The sequence below is a fragment of the Cygnus atratus genome, chromosome 5, assembly GCF_013377495.2.
Source record: "Cygnus atratus isolate AKBS03 ecotype Queensland, Australia chromosome 5, CAtr_DNAZoo_HiC_assembly, whole genome shotgun sequence".
In the NCBI taxonomy this organism is placed as follows: Eukaryota; Metazoa; Chordata; class Aves; order Anseriformes; family Anatidae; genus Cygnus; species Cygnus atratus.
Genome location: NC_066366.1, coordinates 19,771,781 through 19,795,131, shown reverse-complemented (window position 1 = coordinate 19,795,131; position 23,351 = coordinate 19,771,781). Strand labels below are relative to the sequence as shown.

The 23,351-nt window shown below is 40.9% G+C and overlaps 1 protein-coding gene across 1 annotated transcript in view; it reads left to right on the top strand.

Annotated features, from left to right (window-relative positions):
• The window catches only part of LRRC56 (leucine rich repeat containing 56), a 48,913-nt gene that overhangs the window by 8,319 nt on the left and 17,243 nt on the right, over positions 1 to 23,351 (top strand). Inside the window, 2 exon segments of the mRNA XM_035552300.2 lie at positions 1,692 to 1,779; positions 9,266 to 9,326. Of these exon segments, the coding sequence (XP_035408193.2) occupies positions 1,692 to 1,779; positions 9,266 to 9,326 (149 nt within the window).

The following is a 23,351-nucleotide window of genomic DNA, read 5'->3' as shown; positions in this document are numbered from 1 at the left end:
TTACTTGATGAGCGGGAATGTTGCAACTGCCCTTTTTCCCTACAAAAATGAACTGGATGTTCTTGTGGTTATTTTTTCCTCCCGAAACTCATAAACAGAGGTGGTCCTACACACATTCTCTTCTAATGATTCATTTCCCCCTTATTAGTGTTGGTCTCCAGATGAAAACAAGCTAAAGTATGTTGTAACTTTCTAATAGTAAGAAAATTTATCTCCCATAGGTAGAGATCACTTAATGTGAAGGAACAAAGTCATTCAACAGAGTGGCAAAAGGCAGGTGACAATACGTCTTGCCACCTGTGTTCTTGATTGCAACACTGAGGAGAAACTGATACCAAAATCAGCCATTTCTTTGAAGCAGACTTTTTTAGCTGTAAGTCCTAACTCTTCTGGCACAGAAGGTGCAAATCTAGCAGCTGTATCGATATCTATAGCCTCAGCTCTTTCAGGCAGTTATAGTGACCTAAAGCCTTGTCCTCATCTCTCTGGAGTATTTCAGACCCTTCCATGAACCACTAACCCATCAGGAAAAAGGGGCAGAGTTCCCTCCTGGCCTATTTAATTAAATTGGTTCAAGAAGGATTCACTGAGCACCCAAAGCTGATGCAAATGAAGCGGTGGGACACGTAGTGGGGAAGAAAGGAGGGAACAAGGGATGAGAGCAACCTTCTGGCAGTGGTAACACATGAGATGGTTTCAGCTGCTTGTGGAATTGCAGCCTGGGACCATAGGACTTCACTGCAGTTTTCGTTGGCTGCCCTAGAGCTTCCCTCTCTCCTCTGTGAATAATTGCTGCTTGTTTCTGTCCTCATGCTTACTTTTGCCAAGTAGGTCACATTACTGAGTGGGCTCTCTCAGGCTTTTCCTTTGGAAAGTGGCATGCCAGGATTTTGGTTCAAGGCCCTCGTTATCATTTGTTGTGATTAAGCTAGAAAACAGGTAGTCTCAACTGACCCTATATTAAATATAGAGCAAAATCTGAATGTATGTGTCAATGCCAACTTCGGGATATCTAAGGAAAGAACCTGTGATAGTGAGTTGCATTCACATACGCCCTTGCTTACTGCAGTGGTTGACCATATCACGAAGGTTTTGCAAAAAATAAGATTTTGTGGGCTTCCATTGACATTGCCTAACTCTCTTCACAGAAATTTGTAATTCTTGTAGTTACTGTTGTGTTCTACCAGAAAAGTAAGCCTTTTAAGACCATCATAAGAAAATTGTGTTTTCTTATGATTGTTTCTGATCAAAACACATTGCTTAGCCTTTTACTGAGTTTTACTATCTAGCACCTTCTTCTTTAGAGGTGACACCACGATAACATTTATCTGCTGAGGATTAGTACAAGATTTACAAGTTTTTACAAAATTTACACAAGTTTTAAAGTATGGACATGTAGTCCAAATGAATTTAATTGGCATGTAGGCCTTTTTTGTTTTGCAGCTTGAATATAATGCTCAGCCTTGATTCTGTGAGCAGTATAGAATTTATATGAAACTGGAATAATTGAGAGCTACTAGAAAGAAAGATCTTTTAATGCTAAATTTATTTTAATGTGATCACATGTCTAGCCATTTTGACCTGGAGCACATGCTGACGCAGCACTGCTTGAAAGCCTTTCTACACCTTTTTGCTCCTGTATCTGTTTTTCTTTCATGAGAATACACATATATCTCTGCTTATCTTTACAGAAAGCTTTGACAGGGGTAGATGATCTGCAGCAAGTGAAGGCCCTAGAGATGCGAGTAGATACAAGAGAGAACAGCTTGGGGAACTTCGGTAAGAAAACAATTTATCCTCTGCTTGCTTTCTCAAATTTTCCTTTATTGTATCTTAGCAGGACTGGGGACTCAAAAATCAACAGCCAGTGTAAAGTACTGTCCTGCTAGGGAGTTCTTGAAACATGATCTCCCCTGTATCTCTCACTTCTTGATCACTGTTCTCTTCTGTGAGGCACTACATAGGACTGAACACTACAGCAATGGGATGAGTGACACCACTTCTGTCTAACGCCAATTAATTTGAACAAATTCCTCACGAATGACATTCCTCTAAGCCTTAACTGAGCATTTACTGATTATCTTGCCCTCTAGAATACTTGATGGTACTCTAGTGAGACAGAATAGCCAAAGTTCAGTTTGCCTCCACTGGAAGATTCCCCTGTGGCTGAGAAATCACTAGTAGTATCAGGCTGCTAATATTTGCAGCAGCCTATGTTTGCTTCCTGCACTGCCTCATCAAGCTGTGCTGGCGATTGTGCCTGAGGAAGCTCCTCTAGATACATCATTTGATGAGCCCCAGGAGGCCCTAATGCCTGTGATTTGTCTCTGTGTCATCATCTCTGCACTGGAGAAGTAAGGAAGTACTGAAGGAATTCCTTCTATAGCAGAGTTAACACCGAGTATATGAAATATTTCTTTTTTCCAGTACTGGCAGTCATTTCTGTCAGCAACAGCCAAGTCCATCTTCAGCTACATTGAAGCTGAGTAACTACTGCAGGGTAATATTTTATGTGCCAAAGGGAGTCACACCCCCTAAAGTGGGTGCTGGTATTTTCAGACAAGCAGTTCGTTTTCCCGTGCAGACCACCAAGGTATGCAAGTGACTGTAACATAATAATCAAACAGCTTTTGTGGGCCTTTTGATAACAATTTATGAAGAATGGGGAAAGCAAGTGCAATGGGGGGGGGTATGTCTTGCATTGTACATGCCACTTTATATTGGTTATTCAGTTTATTTTGCAGATAGGTCTCTTTATGATAAGCAGTTGGTAATTTAAGGTGAATTACATCTGTTTCTTCCAGAGTTCATGATCAGTCAAGTCATGTTTCCTCCAGTTGATAAGAAAATCTTATTATGCTCTAATAGTGCTCCAAAGTGGTGCTCCCATTCCTATGTCATTTTACATCAGATGTTACAAGCTAGCAAAATGTCTTACCTTATCCATGACTTCTGTGTTGTGGGATTATCTTAAATATGTAGTCCCTTCCATTTCTTCTTTTGAACTTTTACCTTACAGCCTCTTATTCCTTATGTGCTCATACAAACATACTACACTCAATCTTGTAGATTTTCTGAAGTATTACTATAGTAGAACAACAACAACAACAAAATTTACATGTCTCTGATCTCTCTTTTTCATGTGTCCTCCATACTTCCATTTCCTTTCCATTACTGGAATAATTCCCTTTCTTTCTGCTGCTTTGGATAGGTTTTTGCAACTTCTACAGAATACAGAGCACTATTCCCATGTTGCAAACAATTTCCATCTTATGTCCAACTGTTTGCACCAGGAGTTGGACTTCGGGGGCTATAAAAAAAAAAAAAAGGCAGCTCTGGGTCCCCACTGCTTGTGAGAATAACGAAACATCAACACTATCCTGTGTGTGTTTTTGTTTGTTTTTATGTGCATTACTGACTTTGCCTCCTGTGAAAATCTCTTTGAAAATGTCAGCAAACAGCTAGGGCAGAAAGTTTGCCACTTAATGCTTCCAGTGGTCACTGGTTTGCAGTTTTTCCACAACTTTTCTGGGCAACCTCTTCCAGTGCCTCACCACCATCATAGTGAAGAATTTCTTTCTTATATCTAATCTAAACATACCCTCTTTTAGCTTAAAGACATTACTCCTTGTCCTATCACTGCATTCCCTGACAAGAGTCTCTCTCCTGCTTTCTTGTAGGACCCCTTTAGGTACTGGCAGGCCGCTGTCAGTAGCAAGAAGGTCTCCCTGGAGCCTTCTCTTCTCCAGGCTGAACAACTCCAGCTCCCTCAGCCTGTCCTCACAGGAGAGGTGCTCCAGCCCCTTCATCATCTTCATGGCCTCCCCTGGACTCATTCAAATAGGTCCATGTCCTTCTTGTGCTGGGGGCCCCAGAGCTGAACGCTGTACTCTAGGTGATACCTCATGAGCAGAGCAGAAGGGGAGAATCATAGAATCACAGAATCATAGAATGGTTTGGGTTGGAAGGCACCTTAAAGATCATCTAATTCCAACTCTGCCATGGGCAGAGACACCTTCCACTAGACCAGGTTGCCCAAAGCCCCATCCAACCTGTCCTTAAACACTTCCAGGGATGGAGCATCCACAGCTTCTCTGGGTAGTCCCCTCCCTCGCCCTGCTGGCCCTGCTACTTGTGATGCAGCCCAGGACGCGGTTGGCTTTCTGGGCCGCAAGTGCACATTGCTGGCTTATGTTGAGCTTCTCATCAACCACCACCCCCAGGTCCTTCTCCTCAGAGCTGCTCTCAATCCATTTTCCCCCCAGCCTGTATATGTGCTTGGGATTGCCCGGTCCCAGTTGCAGGACCTTGCACTTGGCCTTGTTGAACCTCACGAGGTTACGCAGCCCCACCTCTCAGGCCTGCCCAGATCCCTCAGGATGGTATCCCTTCCCTCCGGCGTGTCACCACACCACACAGCTTGGTGGCATCAGCAAACTTGCTGAGGGTGCTCTCCATCCCACTGTCCCTGTCATCAGCAAAGATGTTAAACAGTGCTGGTTCTAGTATTGACCTGTGAGGAACACCACTCATCACTGATCTCCACCTGGACACTGAGACAGTTACTAGAGTGCATGCAACTCCCTGGAACCTCGTAGCTCTCAAATCCCAAATTTACATAGGGATTTTCACTCGAGAAATGTTTTAAACTTCTTGGTGATGCACAGATTGTATCACAAGCGTCGAGGGCCTGCATCTCCTTAGCAAAATTTCCAGAGTGATTTAAAACTTGTTTTTCTTTGAAGTATCCCCCTCATGAGATGTGGTGAGCTTCAAAGTGTAATCTTGTCAACCTTTCCCAATTTGCCAGGACAGCCTTTCCCCAATGGTGTGACATAGCAGGAAGGAACAGTTATGTTTCTTAGGGACGGGGTGTGGGCTGAAACACTAAAAGACTGATGTGAAAATGTTCTCATGTGATCAGTATTAGAATAATGAAAGGCTTCATGCCAGAACTTGAAATTGAGTTTTAGTGGGGTTGGGGGCAATTGCTGAAATCTCAGTGCACCTTGCTGAGTGACAGGCACAACATTGAACCTCCCTGGCAAGTCGTATATCCAGCTTTGTGGAATTTGGATTTACTTCTGTGTTCTCTAACTGCATGTAGGCTTCAGCTTATACTCAAACAGATGGGCTGTTTCCTTTTTATTAGCTTATCCCATCAGTTTTGATTGCTGACAGATCTGGGGCCGTTTTCATGACCAGCTCGTAGAAATCCCTGTTGAAAGTAATGGTGGGATATAGTCATTTAAGACACTACATAGTTCTCTTATTTCTAAGTGATTTTAATAGCTACAAATCAAGTTACCCACAATGCTGTTCCCTGGTACTTATTCAATTGTTGCCTTCTGGCAGCCAGTCTAAGTTGATTATGTGTCTGGAGACCGCTGCTTCCCTTTGGTGAGGCAGCTGGTTTCTGCTGCGAGGGGACTGCAGAAGACTCTCTTGCTGCTTGGCAGAAAGCATTTTATCAAGGAAAAGCTCTGCTAAAGGTTCGGAAATAGGCATATGTTACTTTTCATACAGGGTTGCCTTATCTGTTTCCTTCTTTTCTATTTGTCAGTGTTTCTTTGCAAGAGGCAAAGGCAGAAGATGTCCATCGGCAGGCGTTGGCAGGACCTGGGGCAGGCCAGCACTGAGGCTGCAGCCATGGCTCCAGCACATGTTCCTGCCCAAGCTGCCTTTAATTGAGCTGGTACTAACAAGCTTCACTGAGGAGATGCAACAGCACAGGGCTTAGACAGCCTCTCCAGGAATACAACCAGCAGTGAATTCATGTTAAACCCTATGCTTGCTGATGCCTCTTTTTGTGAGGTTGTAATCTCAGGTAGCTAGACCGCAGCTAGCTTGGGTTTGTCTGCAGCTGCTGCAGTCTTATCTCCAGCTATATTGTCCGTTTCCCCCCAAGAAATGTGCAAAAAGGCACACTTAGAACATACACGGAAGTAACATCAAGGTGATGTAACTTGATCAAACACAACTCAAGTGAAGTAAATAGCCTGCTTAATTTACACATCAGGTTGCTGTTGCTGGAAAAGTGCAGCCCGAGTTCACATGCCTGTTCTGTACTGTAACAGCATTTGTCAGTCATTTCTTTCGCATATATTTTGCAGTAGGTCATACTCCAGGAGGCTTAGCAAGTCAAGCCAGGATGATATTTTGCTAACAATAGAAAAACAGTATACATGGTGTTGGCTGAAGAATACATTGCAATATAAACAACAAGTGTAATTAATATAGGTATTGTAGCTTCTAGAGCATAATTAAACCAGCATCTTGCCTGCTTTCTCGTTAGTTCTAATTAGTTATATAAATGTCACCTGCTATACTAAGGCAGCTCAGAAAGATATCCTCATTACTACTTTGCTTGTGAAGTGTATCACTTAAGGCAATGCTGTTGAATGTGCACGTATCACTTTTCTTCAGCAGTGTAGTTAGTAATCTAAGAATTGCAGTCTCTGGACCTAAATATAGCAGCTCTGAGGTAGGTGTTTGCGGGAGAAGATTCGTCTTAGAGAGTAATTAGGCTTTACCTCAGGAACGCATGGTGTGTTGGTGGACCAAACTAATTTTCATGAAAACATTCTGGGTGCTACTTTGATTTTAGTGCTGTGTTTGTTTGTTTGTTTGTTTTAGTAGGTTTGGTTTGGTTTTGTTTCAGAGAAAATGGTATCAAGCACCTACCTTATGCTTTGATTTCTTTCAACTCTTCATTCAGTTTTTGCTCCACTGGGATAGTACAGTTGAATAGTTTAACACTTGTGCATTGCTGCTGGTTAGTAATTTCAAAGCCCCATAGCAAAAGGCTAGTGAAAGGAAATCGAAAACAGAAGAGAGAACATTGCTAGCCATTCTGTATTCTCAGATATTCAGACCAGTAGTGTGGTCACCAGCATTTTTGTGGGTGACTCTATTGTTTAGAATTTAAATTATGTAGTAGGAACACAGCTCAGAATGAGGAATATGTTGTTCATACATTAAATATCAATATTTAAAGTTAATAATGTTGATATTTTAGGGTATCTTTATATTAATATAAGAACGAATTGTGTCCTTGCTCTCAGGAAAGATGCCGTGAGGGTTAAAATAGAGAAAATTAGAACTATGTTCTTGTGTTTGTATAGGACTCTTATTATTTTGTCATCCTTCTTTTACACTTTTCTCTCTGTATCTTAATCTTCTAGTCTCCAGTCTGTATGCAAGGGATTGGAACACAAAAACCAAACCAACCAAAAAAAATCAAACAGTTGATGATTTTTAGCCCTGCAGAACACTTATGTATCTAATAGAAAACTTAAAAGAGGGCAGAACCTGTGGAGCTGGAAAAATACGTTGTTCAAGTCTTGGTGGCAGATTTTTGCACCACTGCACATAGCATACTTTTATTTTAGTCGACTAAACAGCCCGTTAGGGTTTAACACTCTACAAGTTCCCAGGGGTAGCTTGTGCCAAAATACAAGAAAATGTCCGAGATGGGGGATCGTGTTACAGTAATGAAATAACCAGATGTGAAAATTGTCTCTTCGGTCTGTAACGCTGGCTGCCACACCCCACCGCCTATTTGAGTCCTTTAATAGTATTTTTTTTTCCTGAACCAACCCTAAATGTATTCAGTAGAAAGCTTTTTTTCTTGAGCGAGTCTCTCAGTTTCTCTTGAGCTAGCCTTTTTGACATCTTAGTCAAATCTTCTGCTTCATACCACTTTTTAAAACCTGTTTGCTTTGTGATATTTTGCTTTTTAATATTTTGCAATAGCTTTTGCTTGAACCTCACTGGCTGGATGTGTGGCAAGGCTTTTACCCGCTGCGGTTCTGGGACTGAAAAGGCTAGATCCGTCTTGTTCTTTCCCGAAATGCTTCAGGAAAAGTCAATTAATCTCTCTGTGCTTCAGGTTTCTTATCAGTAACATGATAGCAATCTTTTTTAATCATCTAGATTTAGATATTTTTTTTTCTGTGAGGTCTTTCTTAGCACATGGATTATTTCTACAGAAGTCTTTGCTTCTGTAGTGTATATGACTGCTGTGAATAATTAACAGGGATATTAGTATCTCCTCTGTCAGGACTCTGAGGTATTTTGTTGCCATACTTTACAAAAACTTGCTCAACACAGAAGTGTATGCCTTGCAGGATGGGATGGTGTGTTTATAATTTGTACTCTAATTTTTATGTATTATGGAAAATGATTTAAAAATAAGGCTAAAAACTGCACAATGTGTTTTGAATTCTTAGTATTTTCTAAAGAGCTTTGCAAAGAAATGAAGTTAAATGTTTCCAGTATAGCATGAAATTCAATATGTGGATTATAATCACTCTCAAATAGCATTAGATAAAGATAATGCTTCTTCTGAAACATGATTTATTAAAATGTTTTTGCCATCAACATTGTTGTCCTGTTTGGGGAAATAGAGTGAACAACATGACCTTCTTTGTTTGCTTTTGAGATCCCACTCCCTTTTTTTTTCATCGTTTTTCTTCTCTTTTTGATCCTTTGCAAAGAGCTAGAGCTAGAGCTAGAATGTCCTTCTTGTGGACGCTGCTAAATCATCCTTGCCAGACAGAGATTAATTAGAGGGCTTATAAAAATATTTAAGAACAGACTTTAGTGTCTTAGTAACAATCCAGTCTGTCTAAAAATGGTGCTGCCTCTCCATGGTGACATCTTAAACTGGAGGGTTCTTGCCAGGGGTAAACTTTGCTGATGGGAATGGGTAAAAGTTTGCTGTTGTCGATAGCAAATGTTTCCTGTGACTTGAGATTATATCCAAATTATTCTGAGCTTGGAGGGATTTGGTCTATGATTTTGGTTCAGAGATACGTGTAGAAGCAACCAAAAAAGAAATTGCTTCATGGGAATAGAGGAAGACATGAATGAAAATAATAACAAAAGAGTACTGAGTTTTTCATAGATATGAAACTTCTACAGTTGAACAGTGAACAACAAGTATTATCAATCAGAACAAAAAAACAGTCACCATGAAGCCAGTTTTTGTTGTCTCTTTGGAAAGGTGCTGTATCAGAATTGTCAGAAAGGGATTCCAAAAATGGTAATTCAGTAGTCAAGCCGACAATACGTATCTGTTGCAAAAATGCAAAGGACGAAATATTTCCTGAGTGAAATAATCTCATTAATTTTCTTAGAAGAGGTCCAGCACAGATCTGGCAGAAAATGCATGTAAAATGAGATGCTCCAGCGTGTAACTGTCAGAACTTTCCTTTATTCTACTACCAGGTGTGCAAAATGATTCTTTATTCTCATCCCGTAGGTGCCTATCTACCTAATCTGAGAGAACTGAAGTTGAACAATAGCTTGCTTGTAACTGTGAGGTAAGAAATGAATGATAACTGAAACAAATATATAAAAAATAATAGCCCTCAATTTTATTTAAATGATAAAATCTTCATTTATGCTGCTTTCATTTCTTCCATTTCCACATGCCATTATAATGGATTAGGCCCTGAATATATGCTCTGCAACCTCCTAAATTTAAGGACAGAACCTAAGCTGGAATAAATCAGTGTAGCTGCGGTGATGCCAATGAATTACCCTCCGGTCTGACACCAGGAATGTTCCCGTCATGCTGAAGTCCATGGAAATTTGCTGTAAATTTGGAAGGCCCTAGGATTTCACCTCTTGTGCGTGGATGCTTGGATTTCAGAGTGTTTCAGCCCTTGGGCTTTTATTGTGCACAGTAGTCTGTTCTATGCAGGTCAGACCAGTTTCTCAGCTGATGAAAATCTTCACTTGATTGAAGTCAGTGAAGCTGGGCTTACTGAGAGCTGCTGTGAAGCTTCATGTCCCTGGCTTGCAGAGCTCCATGAGAGCATCACGTATTTTCTCCTAGAGAACTGGGGAGCTGGGAGGCGTGGGAAGGTGTAAGTGAAAACCTTCTCAATGAGAAGGCAGAACTGTCTTCTTTCCCCCGTGCTGTTGTTTGTTTTACCCTTGATAGTTAATGTGTGATGGAAAAGTCCAGTTCACGTCAGGAAAGGGCTGTGTAAAAGATCATCTTTATGTTAAACGGGTCTGCTCTCTGGCTTTGCGTAGTTATCCACTAAATTTGTGGAAAAAAAAAGAGAGATGTTACTACTTCTTGTTGAAGGGAACATGTTCCCTAATAGAAAGTGGCAAGAAATTCTTCTCTGTCCCATACATCATCGCTAAAGTAGCTAACAAACTTTCAGTTTTTATTACTGGTGATCATTATTAAGATCTTTGACTGAGCTTGTACTAGTTGCTAGAAGGAAAAAAACGTAGAAGAAAATTGAGCAGATTTGATCTGACAGCCATTATGAGAATGGATAACCTGGGCTGTCATTTGTTCTGAGTCAGAACATAAACTGCTTCTCAATCATAAATGTCCTTTTAAAGAGAGGCTTTGAGTCAGGGGTAAAATCTTTAGATAATAGTCTTTAAAAATGCTACTTTATCATTCAGTTGTTACACTTTGATCGTATTTTCCCTTGTTCTGATGATGAGATGAAGTATTTGCAGTCTAAATATTTTTTTTTTCCGCTTTAAAATCTGTAACGTGGAAAAGTGATGTATCTACATTACTGCAAACATTTTAATGGCAACCAACCTTTGCTGGAAGCATGAAATTGCTCAATTTCTGTGCAGTAAGTAGTGAGTGAAAGAATTCTATTTTTGACAATATCAGTTAATTATACTAAAAAGAAAAAAAAGGTTTTGGTCAAAAAGTCCATATTCACTGGAAAATGTTTTAACCGTTTATGGTAGTAATGAATGCAGGATGCAGTTCAGGAAAACTTCTGGATATGACCATCTAGTTTATTTGACTTAAGGCTTCAGCAGGATTTTGCGCTTTGCTTTGTATTGCAAGTCTAACTTTTGCCATGAGAAATTTTTGCAAACCATTTTCTATGAGATGATATCCCTCTGGCCCTTGCTGCAGGTAATGTAGGCTCTGGAGTTTTGATTTGATCAATTATAATGTTGCTATGTGTTGGCTTGAAGTCTGTTATTGTGACAACTCCCAAGCACACAGACCCCAAGCAAGGTCGCCTTTAAAGCCTTTAAATACACACTCTCCTTTAGATAAGCGTGCTTTCTATGTGCCAATTAAATGCAATTTTGGGGGAACACGTAAAAGAAGAACAAGAATCTGGTAGCTCTCCCAGACCAGAGCTCAGTCAGTGCAGGACAGGAGCAGCTTTCATTTATTAGTTCCCATCTTCGACAATCTGTCACTGATGAACATAGATCACTTAAGGGCACAGCCTATGATGCAAGCACAGCCTGAGTACTTGAACTTTGTTTTTGGATGTCTGTATCGTGTCAGTTTAATACCCATTAATGCAAGATTGCTGTCATGGCAGTAGCGATGTCTGCTACAGCTAACGTGGCATAGCTGCTCCCATTCTAACAGGCTGTTTCCAGTTACTCAAAACTGTTTAAAAAGCTTATTTCCAAATTAAAATTGTTGATGCTTGAACTCTGTCCAAAAGCTGATTATTCTGTCGTATTCAACCAAACCCATGTAACTGATGGTTTTGAGGATGACAGAAGAATGTTCTTCCTTCTCAGGAAAAGTAATTCCCGTAAACTTTCTCGGGGATAAGGTCAGAATCATTGTGGCTGTAATTTGAAAATGGGCAGCAGATAACAGGAAATGTCTAGTGAGGACAGACTGTGGAAGATTGGTTTGTTTACTGAAAAGAAGGTGAGGACAGAAAAGCAGGCAAAAGATTGAGGGTGTTTCATGTATACTCAAGATGTTAAAAGTGAACATCCTTTTAAAGCTATGTTATATGAGAAAATATAATGAATCATTAGGAACAAAAGACTATCTGTGTATGCACGAGAGGGTAGTAATATGGGAGACTTGCTTTTTGTCACTTTATTTTTGTTTCGTTCTTTCTTGTAAAGTTTTCTAATTATTTTAGGGTGAAAAAGAATTAAAATATCTCTTCAGTTTGAAAATGGAAAAGCTTATTTTGATGGTAAACTGCGGATAGCAAAATGCCAAAATAAGGATTTATGATCCTTGCTTTAGTCACTGATTTTTTTTGAAATGTTTTGTCCTGTTTTTTCCTGGTAATCCCTAAAGAAGCTCTGATGCCGTTGGTGGGGAATGTGGTTGAGCTGCTTTACCTGTGCATTAATGGTTCCCCCCACCTCCCTCTGAAGTTACTTTTGAATACTTGAAACTTTGAAAGGCTATATGTAAGTGTACGATATCGTTATCAACCATTTCATTTAATTCATAAGGAAAATATATCCACGTTTATTTGCTGATAACCCACTTTAGCAGTTGAAGGGGAACATCTTTTTTGCCTTTTTCTGGGTTATTATTTTCTAGTGGCCTTTTGCTAAAGGGGAACAGCTCTGGAATACTCAGTGTACTGCAGAAAGAAATTACTTCAGATTCTTATTAATTTTCTGAATTGCACTAATTTTATGAGGTCCTCATTTGGTGACCTTTGCCCATCTGCTAGCAGCCAAGAAATTCTCGATTTATGAACTGATAATTGAGGACAAACATGGAACCTGTTCTGAAGAGAGTGCATCTTAAAAAACCGCCTTTCTTTTGTGATGACACACAGTCCTTCTCTTGCAAATGTTTCCAGTAAAAGAGCTATATTTCAAGGCCAATGGAATTATTCCTTCTGCTTTGGCATATCTCCTGTATATTTTTGTCCGATTGCTTTTATTCTTAATTCAGGAATGAATTAAGAGATCTGTTTTAAAATGTTCGATAAAACCTCTATGAAAGGGCTTTTAAATCAGATACGGGAATCTCAGGACTTGGTTCCTATAAGGTTATAGCAGAAGCTGTCTCACCAGCTGAAGCACATTTCTTCCAGTTCAGCTCTGTGCATGGCCGCTAGGAGAGGACTGGGCTGCTCCCAGGGCTGCTTAAGCAACAGTTTATAATAGAGACTTCTTGTATTTTAAGTGAGATGAAAACCGACAGGGACAAAATAAGTATGAGGGCTATACTGAAAGTAAAGGAGATTTCCTTCATCCAGATAGAGTTTACGTTTCTTCCCTGTGGTCTGCATTGCATTCAGTCTTGAATTGCTCTTGCACTATTGCAAAAAGAGTCCCCCATTACGAGAGGGTGGTAATCTTGGGCAATTTGGGTCAGTAAAGTCATCAAGGGAGAGCAGAAATGAGAGAAAGAGTTGTCCTGAAGGTTAAAATGAGCAAGGTGCAGAGTGCATGCAAATTTGTCAGTGCCCATGCTTTTATTCTGAGTTTTAGGATAGATTTTTATTTTTATATTTTGCTTTTTTTTATATCACCAGCTCCAGGGGTCAAGACTGGCTACATTGGAATCTGTGTATTCACTTTTTGAAAAGTTTCAAGCCCTCTTGACTGTGAAAAGATGAGTGAAAATGTGAAACAAGTGGCTTGAGTTGAGGGTATTGCTGATGATTTCATGACTTTAAGCAACCAGAACCAAACTAATTCTTTCTTAATTGGGGGCAAGGGCTTTAAAGCCACTGTTTAAAAATACCTTCATGACCTGAATCAGGATCTTCAGGAATTTGCGATTAGCAGTATTACACCCTGGTACTCATCCAACAGAGAGTTTAGGCCAATGCTCACCTTTTAAAGTCGCAAGAAATTTGACTTCAGTGGAACTGCTCACAAGCTGGGACTGCACATTATTCTAGGTGCTTTGTGGGACCTGGAGCAAGTTGCACCATCCCGTAGCAGGCTGATCTGTAACAGAAATGACCCCAAAACTGAAAGTGCTGCTGATGGAGGGTCTGGGCATCTACTGTTCTTTGGATAGTTTTTTCTCAAACAGATGTTATGGGGCATCATTCCCTTTAATCTTTTTTTTTTCTTTGTCTTTTTTACTTATTCCTTTCCTTGCTAGTTTTTCTCTAGTTTCCTTTTTCCTCTTCCAGTCTTTTCTTTTTTTTCAGTGAGGGAATTTTATGTCTGGTATGTATAACTTAGCTACTACATATAAGTATCTTTTTTTTTGTGCAACAGAGGTCAGCATTGCTGAGATAAAATTCCAAAATATTTTCTAAAATCATTTCAGATACTTAGTTTGCATTAAAGATGCCAGTGTTTGTCAGCGTGTGATCTGTTTTTATGACAGCAGCGCTTAGAGTGTTTAATCAGGGTACTGTTTGACTGTGTTGTACTGACACACACAGTCAGAGGACTGCTGCTCTGCTTTGGTCTGGGTGAATCTCTGTGTCCTTATTTCAGTGCCTACAGCAGCACTGCTTGCTTTTATGTTTGTTTTTCAGCATGGAAAAAGCATTTAATTTCAAACGCAAGTTAGTTTCTTTAGAAAGTGTTTCTTTTGCTTCTTTTGTATAGCCAGTCTGAAAGTCTTGCAGCAGTTAAGGTTGCTGTGAAGTCAATCTTAAGAACATATTCTTTGGGAACTTTGTGTGCTTGCCAGGAGCTATGAAAGAAAGCATTTGAGTCGAAACTTAATCTCTGTATTAATAAGTCTTCTCTCTATTAATGTCTGCGCATCCCTGGGAATATCATAAAACTTGGCAAAATTCCCGTGACCTCAAGTTTTATTTAGCAGTGATGGGTTTAAGTATTCTTATTATTGCTATTAAAAAAATAATAATCATGATTTTGGGATAGAAATACAGCTATTTTTAATTGACTGGATTATTTTCAGCAAAGCACACTTTAGCCAGTCTGCGTTAAGTCCTAGCAAAACCTGATTGCTTTGAGCATTTACCAGCATTTACCACCACTCAGGTGGTTGAAATTCTGTTATTTTCCCCTTTTCCTTGTATAGCTTCCTCTGGGGTCAAGCTTCATTTGGCATTGTCCAGCCAAGAGATGTGGCTCACCTCGAAGTGAGCACTCACTGAGCTGAGGATGTGCTGACGGTACGGTGCTTTCCAGGAAACTGGAGACTAGAGGGGAGATGGTGGCTTTTTTCAGCTTTTCCCTCCTCTTAAGAAAGTCTGAGGATAGAGGCATCATGCCTTCCTTCTCTGGCATTTGAGGATGCACGTTTGCTCCCACGGAAAGAATCCAGCCTGTACTCTTTCAAGGTCAGTGAGCAGAGACAAGTGCATGCAACCACACCTTTAAAAGCCACGTCTCTGGCTCTCACCATTTGTATAGTATTTCTTTTCCTCATCCTTTTCCAAGAAAATACATGGATAAGAGCTTTTATCATTTCCAAAGGGCACCTTTGAAATTCTACATTAACCACTGTTTTGGTCTTACAAGCATTGTTTGTTTGCAAGAAACAACTAGCTACGTGCTGATCCCTTTTAGTGAATGAGAACCTTTTAGGAGATCACAAAGTCACCTGATTCAGGGATTATGGGGGCATCCTTACTCTTTGAACCAACTGGAGATGGCAATGGCAGCAACTTACCCACAGACTAGAGGGAATCAAATGGCTTTGTGGCTGAGCCACTGGACCAGGATTTCAAAAATATAACTTAATTATGGGGTTAGCTGTTGTTTCTACTGCAGGAACAAGCTAGCTGCAGAAATTCACCATGTTTTCAATCTCAGTCATTTATTTTATATATTACTCAGGGGCAGACACAGTCTTTTTAAGAGTTATGTGCAAGGCTTTTCCTGATGGGATCATGATCTCAGTTACGTGCTCTGGACACTACTATAATATGATAAATAAAAATGTTAGTGGTAACAAGGAGATTTCTGGCAGCAAATAAATGCTTTACATGCCCTGCTATTAGGGTTTGCAGCTGCTTTGTTTCAGATGTCAGGGCTGGAGATTGCTTATGAATGTATACACCTAAGTGATCATTTTAGTCAGCGATAAGAAAGAATGGTTATAACCATCATCTGAGAAAACCCAAAGAACTGGGTTGGGAAGCAGTAGTAATTACACCATTGCTGGTGGAACTATCCAGGCTCCATAGTCTCCTTATCAGCTGTGGTCCAAGCAGCCATCAGGAGTGGTTGGCCCCACAGATATAGGCAGGCAAACAATGTTATCGTCAGTGCAATGTGTTTGCAGGTTGCTTTGATTCTCTCCATCGTGAGAGTTGCTTGTCTGCAGCTTGTTGTTTTGGACTTCTTTGGGGGAAAGGGGAGAAATAATTGCGTTCAATGGAAAATGATGGTCTTGGAATGCAAGGTAAGTGCTGATTTGAAAAAGGGAAGGATGGGAGGAGGAAATGAAGCTATTTGATTGTATTCATCAGTTGGTAACTGCCAAGCAATAAGTATACGCAATGAAGAAATAAATAGGATTTCATTGCACAACCGGTTCTTATAATCTAATTTCTATCAAGTATTCTCCATGTGGGATTTGATTTAGTTATTCTTATTTTCTGTGGGCACATTATTGCACACTGAGGGCCTGTTGCTATTTTTCCATTTGCACGCTTCTTTCTCTGTAGATTTATTTCTTGTTTGCTGTTTGGCAAAGTTACATCGCTTTGCCCTGAGATCATTGCAAACTGCATCAGGTCTCTCTGGGATGGATCAATACCTGCAAGAAGAAATACCAAAATGCCTTCATGTTTTAGGAAGTGAGATTTGGGATTCAGCTAGCAGGCATAACGCATGCACGGTCATCTCTCTTTGCCTTAAGCTGCACTGCTTGTTCTTCACATGGAGAAGCTGAAGACAAAAGTTTGATAGTGAAACCTTCCACCCGCTTCCAGTAACAGAAATTTTAGGAAGGGTTGTGTGTTTGACAGACCATTTGTACATTTCCTAGCTATCCTATCAAACTTTCCACAGACAGTGACTTAGAGAGTTTGCTCTGTTTGTTGTTGTCTAGTTCATCTTGCCCTTAGGAATTATCCTATTAAGGTTCCACAGACTTTTTTTTTAATGTCCTTGCTCTCAGCATCCAAAAGTAAATCTAGTTTTAAAACACAATAATTGTTCCACAGGAATTTACTTAAGGAAAAAGTTTATTACCACATTTTAAATTTTGGTCATAGAAAAAGTAAGAAGGACTAGTATAATTTTCATCCTTTATTAATAAACACATTAAAATATAGTTGCTAAATCACAATGGAGATTTAAAAATATTTGAAAATGTGTTTATTTGTATAACGAGTCTGATTTTGTCATTTTTCTCTGTGTAAACAATACAGCCTCTATTGTCTGAAGGACCTTCTGTAAAGTCCATCTATGTGAATAAGCAAAGTCTGTATATTCTCAACATTTGCTCTTACCTGCAATAAGCAATGATTCTTCCCACTACTTTAAAAGAGCATTTTTTTCTATTTTTGTCATTTTTTTTCTAAGAATCTCATTGTTTTTATTAAGTAGTTTAGGTTAAGTGGTATTTACTTTTAAATTCACAAAGCGTGGTAATTAGGGGATGTCATCTCTCTTTATACATGTTAGTACTGGATACCACTCAGAGCATTCTTATGTTGAGTTGTGTTTTTTTTTTCCATTTTTGCATTTTCAAGCAAAGTAAATGGTACAGAAGAAAAGTTAATTTCAACAAAGTTTGAAAGAATCCTAGCATCACTTTTGTTGAAGGAGACCTAAAAGATATATTTATTTGTCTTTTAAACTAAAGTTGTTTCAATTCCTACCATCTGTACTTAACAATAATACCGGATTGTTTTTGCAGTGTGAATTAGCTTATGCAAACATTCATCGGTATGTCAGTTTGGAAACTTTTGTGTTCACCGGAGAGATACAGAGAATCACTAAAAATTCGTGGTGTGAGTGTACACTTCTGAATAATGTGGCAGATTCTGGGTTACCTGACTCTTGTCCACCTGTTTTGGTGAATATTTTTCCTTGCTTCAAAGCCAAAAGTCAGCCAAATCAAACGTAATAGCATCTGATAGGAACGTCTTTCTTGAGATTAGTGTAGAAATTGTTGGGGAATTTGCTGGAATTAGTGTGGAATTTGCTGTACATCCAGTCTGCACCTGCATTTGCTGCACAAATTGGTGCACAGATGCATTTGCTGTACGCACAGAAAACACCTGCAGCAAATTATTGATCGGGTTCTGTGAAATAAGTGTTGTGCTTCTGTCTTCTAGTAACATCCTCAGAAAGGAAATCTGATAAAGTCTCATCTGCCTCAGCAGTCAGTTTGGTGAACTCTGAAATCCCCCAAGCTTCTCTTCTGAATCTCCTTTGCTTGCTGTAAGACATCTGGAGGCCAACACAAGCATAGGAATTCTCCCTTGGAGTTATCATTGAAGGAAAAAGCCTTGACTCAGGACATATGTCGGAGAGTCTATCACGACAAATCTGGAGTGAAGAGTGCAGCTATACTAGAGGCTAGGAGAGAAGAAATTTGGAGGAGGTCAACTGGCATTTGTCAGTCATTCACAGACCCAAGCTGTAACCATATCCGTTCCTTGCCAGCCTCTGTGTTTTTTCTCTTCGTCTTGAATATATGAGCAGATAAAAAAGAAAAGGGGAAAATGGTACAAAGAAGAAATGTCAGCTGTGGCAGAAAGTCATTGGTGCAGTACAAGCATGCCAGATCTAAATAATCTCAAGAACCTGCATTCCAGTATATTCAAATTAAATAATTTTAAATTACATTTTCTCTCTGGATTTTCAAATCAGTCCATTTCTGCAGTATCTCAAATGTTTTTTTCTTCTGGTGAAAACTCTTTAACTACTGCCACGACACAAGATGAATAGGAACTCACAGCTGGTCTAATTCTGTAGTTCTGTGTGGTCAGCTAATCTAGAATTTCAGCTTTCATGATACTCAGAAGAAGATTTTTTTGTTGTTTTTCTCGTTCTTTTTATTTTGCTTTGTTTTAACAAAAAAGATTTTTAACAGCAGTGAATCTATCAGCTGATTTGGATCTTTTACGAAATATTCCTTCTGCTTAACCTGCAGCATTGAAAGCTTCAAGCCTTGATTTTGAAAGATGAGATCCACGTTAAATCAAAGTTGCAATATATCTGTCGTTTGCTGCCAGAGCTCAGACCTGGAACGTACCGTGAAACAGGCCTGCGATGTGCGGGAGACTGCGGAGGTATCCATGCAGGAAACTTCTTCAAGTGCTGTGGGATTCATTCCTGCAATGTAAATAACTCATTCTTTAACCGCAGTTTTGTTATCCTTTACTTTTTTGTGTGTAAACTTTCAACAATGAGAGTGCAGGACTGCCAAAGCTATAGGAAATGGCAGTAGCTCTGGGGCTAGACTGAGGGACAATTGATACGGGGGTGTGACAGTTTTATTTACTGCCTGTCTGAACTTTATTTGAAAATTCACTTGCTCTTGTGGGCCGTGCAGTGTACCCAGTAACACGTAGTGCTGTGTGTTGGGTTTCTACAGCATATCTGTGGCACAGCTTCACATCGAAAAGGAAGGTCAAGGGCAGGTCTTGGCCCATATAATCAGCGTGGCAACCCCCTACTTCTTCTGTGTTGTGGGAGCTGAGATAAAGCAACTGATAGTTCATTGTTACCCATGCACTACCCGCTAAAACGCGACCAGGTAACTAAGCTGACAAGCGATTGTAGTGATCAAAATAACACAATTTTGTTATCCTTCCCGTGCATGGTGTATATTGATGGGTTTGGAGGACCGCTCTTTGTGACTCCAGGTATGTCAGCTTTGATCAAGCCCGTTATTCTGCTCTGGGTTTTATGACAGCAGCTAAAAATGAAAGCATTTGAAACTGAAGCTACGGTTCGCTTTGCCATGCGTATTAAATTTAACAAAAGTAAACACCTGGGCCTAAGCCCAACAGAAACTCGTTCCAGAACCATGTATATTGGTGCTCCGTTCCATTTTCCAAGACCTCCGTCCTTTGGTCTCAACAGGGTTTAAAGGAGGTATAATCTGCCATGGAAGATGAAGTGCTCGCGAGTTTAATATTGCAGTTGCCGCAGTGAGTTCAACAAGAAGAAACAATGTATGAAAGTGTCTTAAGCAGGAGGAGAGGAACAGCCTGGAGATGTGGCTCAGAGGGGCTGGGATCTTCTGCTGTTGTCGCCTCCTGTCTCCAGACCCCATTCTCACCTGGGAGTGCGCTCAGGGCATCACTCTTGGAAGACGGCACTGCGGGGGATCCTGGCAGGTTTGGCACTGGTGTTAGTGGAACAAAGGCTTGTCCCTGGGAGCACGAGGCGTCTCTCATTTCGTGGCACAGATGTGTCCGGGGAAGAGCTCAAGTACTCCGTCAGGGAAGGCTACCAGCACAGGCACTCGCGTGGTCTCTGCCCCCTGGTCTGGCCAGCTGTCAGGCTGTGACCGGTTAGTGTCTTTGGCTCCTGGGGCCAGCTACTCTTCTGTCATTGTTTTCAGGCTTCTGCTTTAAAGAAAAGTGCTGGCCAAAAGCATGTAGCCCCTTGGTGATCGCAATGTGCTTTAGCAAGCCTGTGAAAGCCGTGGCAGGTGGGTCTCGGTTTGGAGCAACCACGAAGCTCAGAAGGCAGAGTTGCTGACTGTACCGGGCTGGACAAAGCATAAAAACCTGAGTGCCGTCCCTGTTTTATGACTTTGCAGTGCCAAGGGAGTTGCATTTCCTCCCTTGAGATCAGTTGTGCTTTCCATGAAGCGTGAGGCAGAGATCCACAGGTTAGAAGTGTTACGCCGTACCTTCACCCCCCTTCCCAACCTGAAATTAAAAAAAAAAAAAAAATCCTTGAATTAAAACAGTGAAATCTTTTCCTTGGGAGAAATGCTGCCAGTGCTATCAGCACTGCAGGCCATGTGGAAAACAGCTTTTTATTCCTTTGAAGGTTGTCTCCCAAAAGTGGGATAACAGAGACACCCACCCTCCTGCAAAGTCCCTGGGCAACAGGAGCTTTTCATTCACAGGGGAATATTTGTGTGAAAACAGTCATGAAAAAAAGTCACAAAAACAGAACTTCATGGCATGGTTGTCATTTAAAAAGACCACTGGTAGATGCAGGCTTTCTTTTCAGCCTTGGTGACTAAAACACACCTTCCTTCCTCTGTGTCTGAGGTTATGAATTGAGAATTGCCTGGCCAAGTTTTTTTTTTGCTTAGCTTTTGAAGTCTCTGACAGCATGTCTTGACATGGTTAGGAACACTTACTGAGAAAAAGCTCTACAGTTCAGAAGGAAGAACGAGGCCACAGGATTAGGTGTTACATTTCCCTGGCATTTCAGCCCAAAAGCACGCTCCTGGCAGGAAGGACAGGCTGTGCTCCCTTGCCGTGCACCTTGTGTGAGGGAGCACAAGGTGCTAATGGCAACCTGAGCGCAGCGAGCTGCAAGACGGAGGACATCTGAGCCAAGGGTCTGAGCACATTGCTACTTGAACTTGGATAAGTACAAAAGCAAGGCTGCAGCCCTGCAGAGCTAATCTCTGCAGTCAGGTCTTGGCATTCAGGTGAAGGATGTTGGGCTGCAGAGACACGAGGACACGGTCTTAGCACTGCTTGCAGGGCTGGGGTTTGCCATGGATTCGATCAAGTAAGAGCAGCACATGCATGCAATCAGTTTTACAATTTCGAGTAATTTACAGCTATTTGAGAGTACAATGAAACTATTATGTAAGCTCCCTATTAGAACATATGTTACTGATTTAAAGAACAGCCAGGCTTTAAAAGTTTTTTGCTTCTGATGTCAGAATTATCAGTACAACAAAACCATTGTGGACTGACATATGGGCTGGATCGCTGTTACCACTATTCGGTTTGATAAATTCAGCTTGATCTCTGTAGAGATTTTTTTCTTTGTTTTGTAAGACAGTAGTTCAGTCACTCTTTTAAACTCTCTCCGAACACCAGCATGTTCATTTTCTGAGTGACCTTTAAAAATAAATAATACCAGCCTTGATCACAATTTTAGATGTATTGCTACTGCAGATTGATTCAACAGATGTGTGTGTTTTAAGATATTGCTTGCAAGTTCAGTGGGTTTAGTGCTTTATTTATAGGTGAATGGTTATAAAACAGTTTCCAAAAGAAATGATGGTCTTGAAGCTGACGGCTGTGCAGGACTGGGTTCTGTTCGGGGTGGTGCTGTCAAGTGTTCACTGGGTAGCCTGAGCTCAGTGGAACTACTCAAGATTTATTATGGTGAAACCAAGAACAGGATTTGGCTCTCAAGGTCTGCTCTCCATCCAGCAGAATTTTGGCTCAAACGAGTCAATCCCTAAAGGACAAGAGTGCTGGATTAATGGAAGAACATGTTCTTATTTCCCAAACTGTTATTAGGTGTTGTAAGCCAAACTGTTCCTTGCCCCTGCGCTCTCCCCCCAGTTTGGGGGAGTGATGACAGGATGGGAGCATCACATTTCATGGGAAAAAAATCCCATGGCCGCACGCAAGCGGGGAGGGTGTTGCCAAGACCCTCACAGAAACCCAGAGCTGTTTGATGAGTTCCCTCCCCAGCAGCAGTATCTGGAGATAGTTGGAGCTTCAGTTTCAAACCCTTCTGGTTATTCATTTTAATGAAAAAATAGTAAGTTTGTGGATTCAAGATGAAAATAGGGGAGTTTTCGTTGATTTCTTGGGACTTTTAGGTATTAAAAGTGTGATTTGGTATTCAATGCATGTTCTGTAGGCAGATGCGTAGTTGTGTGCGGAGTAATTACTCTGGAGGACGCTGCCTTGGTGACCTCAGAGACTGTAACCCTCTGTTTATCACAACCAGAGATATGACGTACACATTCCCACCCCGTGCTCTGCCTCCCCGCTTCAGTGCCCTGCGTGAACCATTGCAGAAGTGAGCAGGATTTATAGCTGCTTTGCCTATTAATTCCTTGCCCTTTCTGTAAAGCTAGCAGCTTCCACATCACTCAGGATAGGACGCTCGCCTCTTGGAACTGAGTGACCTGTTGAATGTATTAATGGGAGCTGTGTTTCCTCAGTAGTGCCCTCCGGTTCCTCCTATGTGCTCTTTGTGCCTTGCACATCACCAGGGCAGTCCTGTGCTGTCTTACAACCCGCTGCCACAAGCTTTCTACAGCATTTCATCTTCTTCCTGCTAATCTCTGTTTTTGGAGCAGGTGCTGTCAATTTCTGTACGTTTGTACCGTAGGTAACACAGGTAGCTTCTTGTCTCCGGTGTGTCTCATTAAGTTCAGTGCCAGTCAATGACTTTTTTTTCTTGTGCGATCTTCACGACGAGTATAATTGTGGTAGGTTTTCTCTTTGACTACCCTGGTAAAAAGTGTTCAGTTTGCACTTGCAGCGCACATTCCTGCTAACTCTACTCCTCATTAAAAAGCAGTTTGCTTCTACTTATGCTGCTGTTTAGCTTTGCAGCCTTACAGCAGCCATGCTCCGGGGGGGAGTTATCTGTGGGGTAATCAATGAGGAAGTTTTTTCTGATAAAGCAGTGTGATTGACACAGCTTCCAAATGAGTCTTTTGTTAGTTTTAAAACATTTGCAGGTGCGCTTTGCTGCAGTAGCACCTCTGACTGAGGTGCCCTTATGGGCACAGCAGCAAAGATCTGCAGGGCCAAAATTTGGCC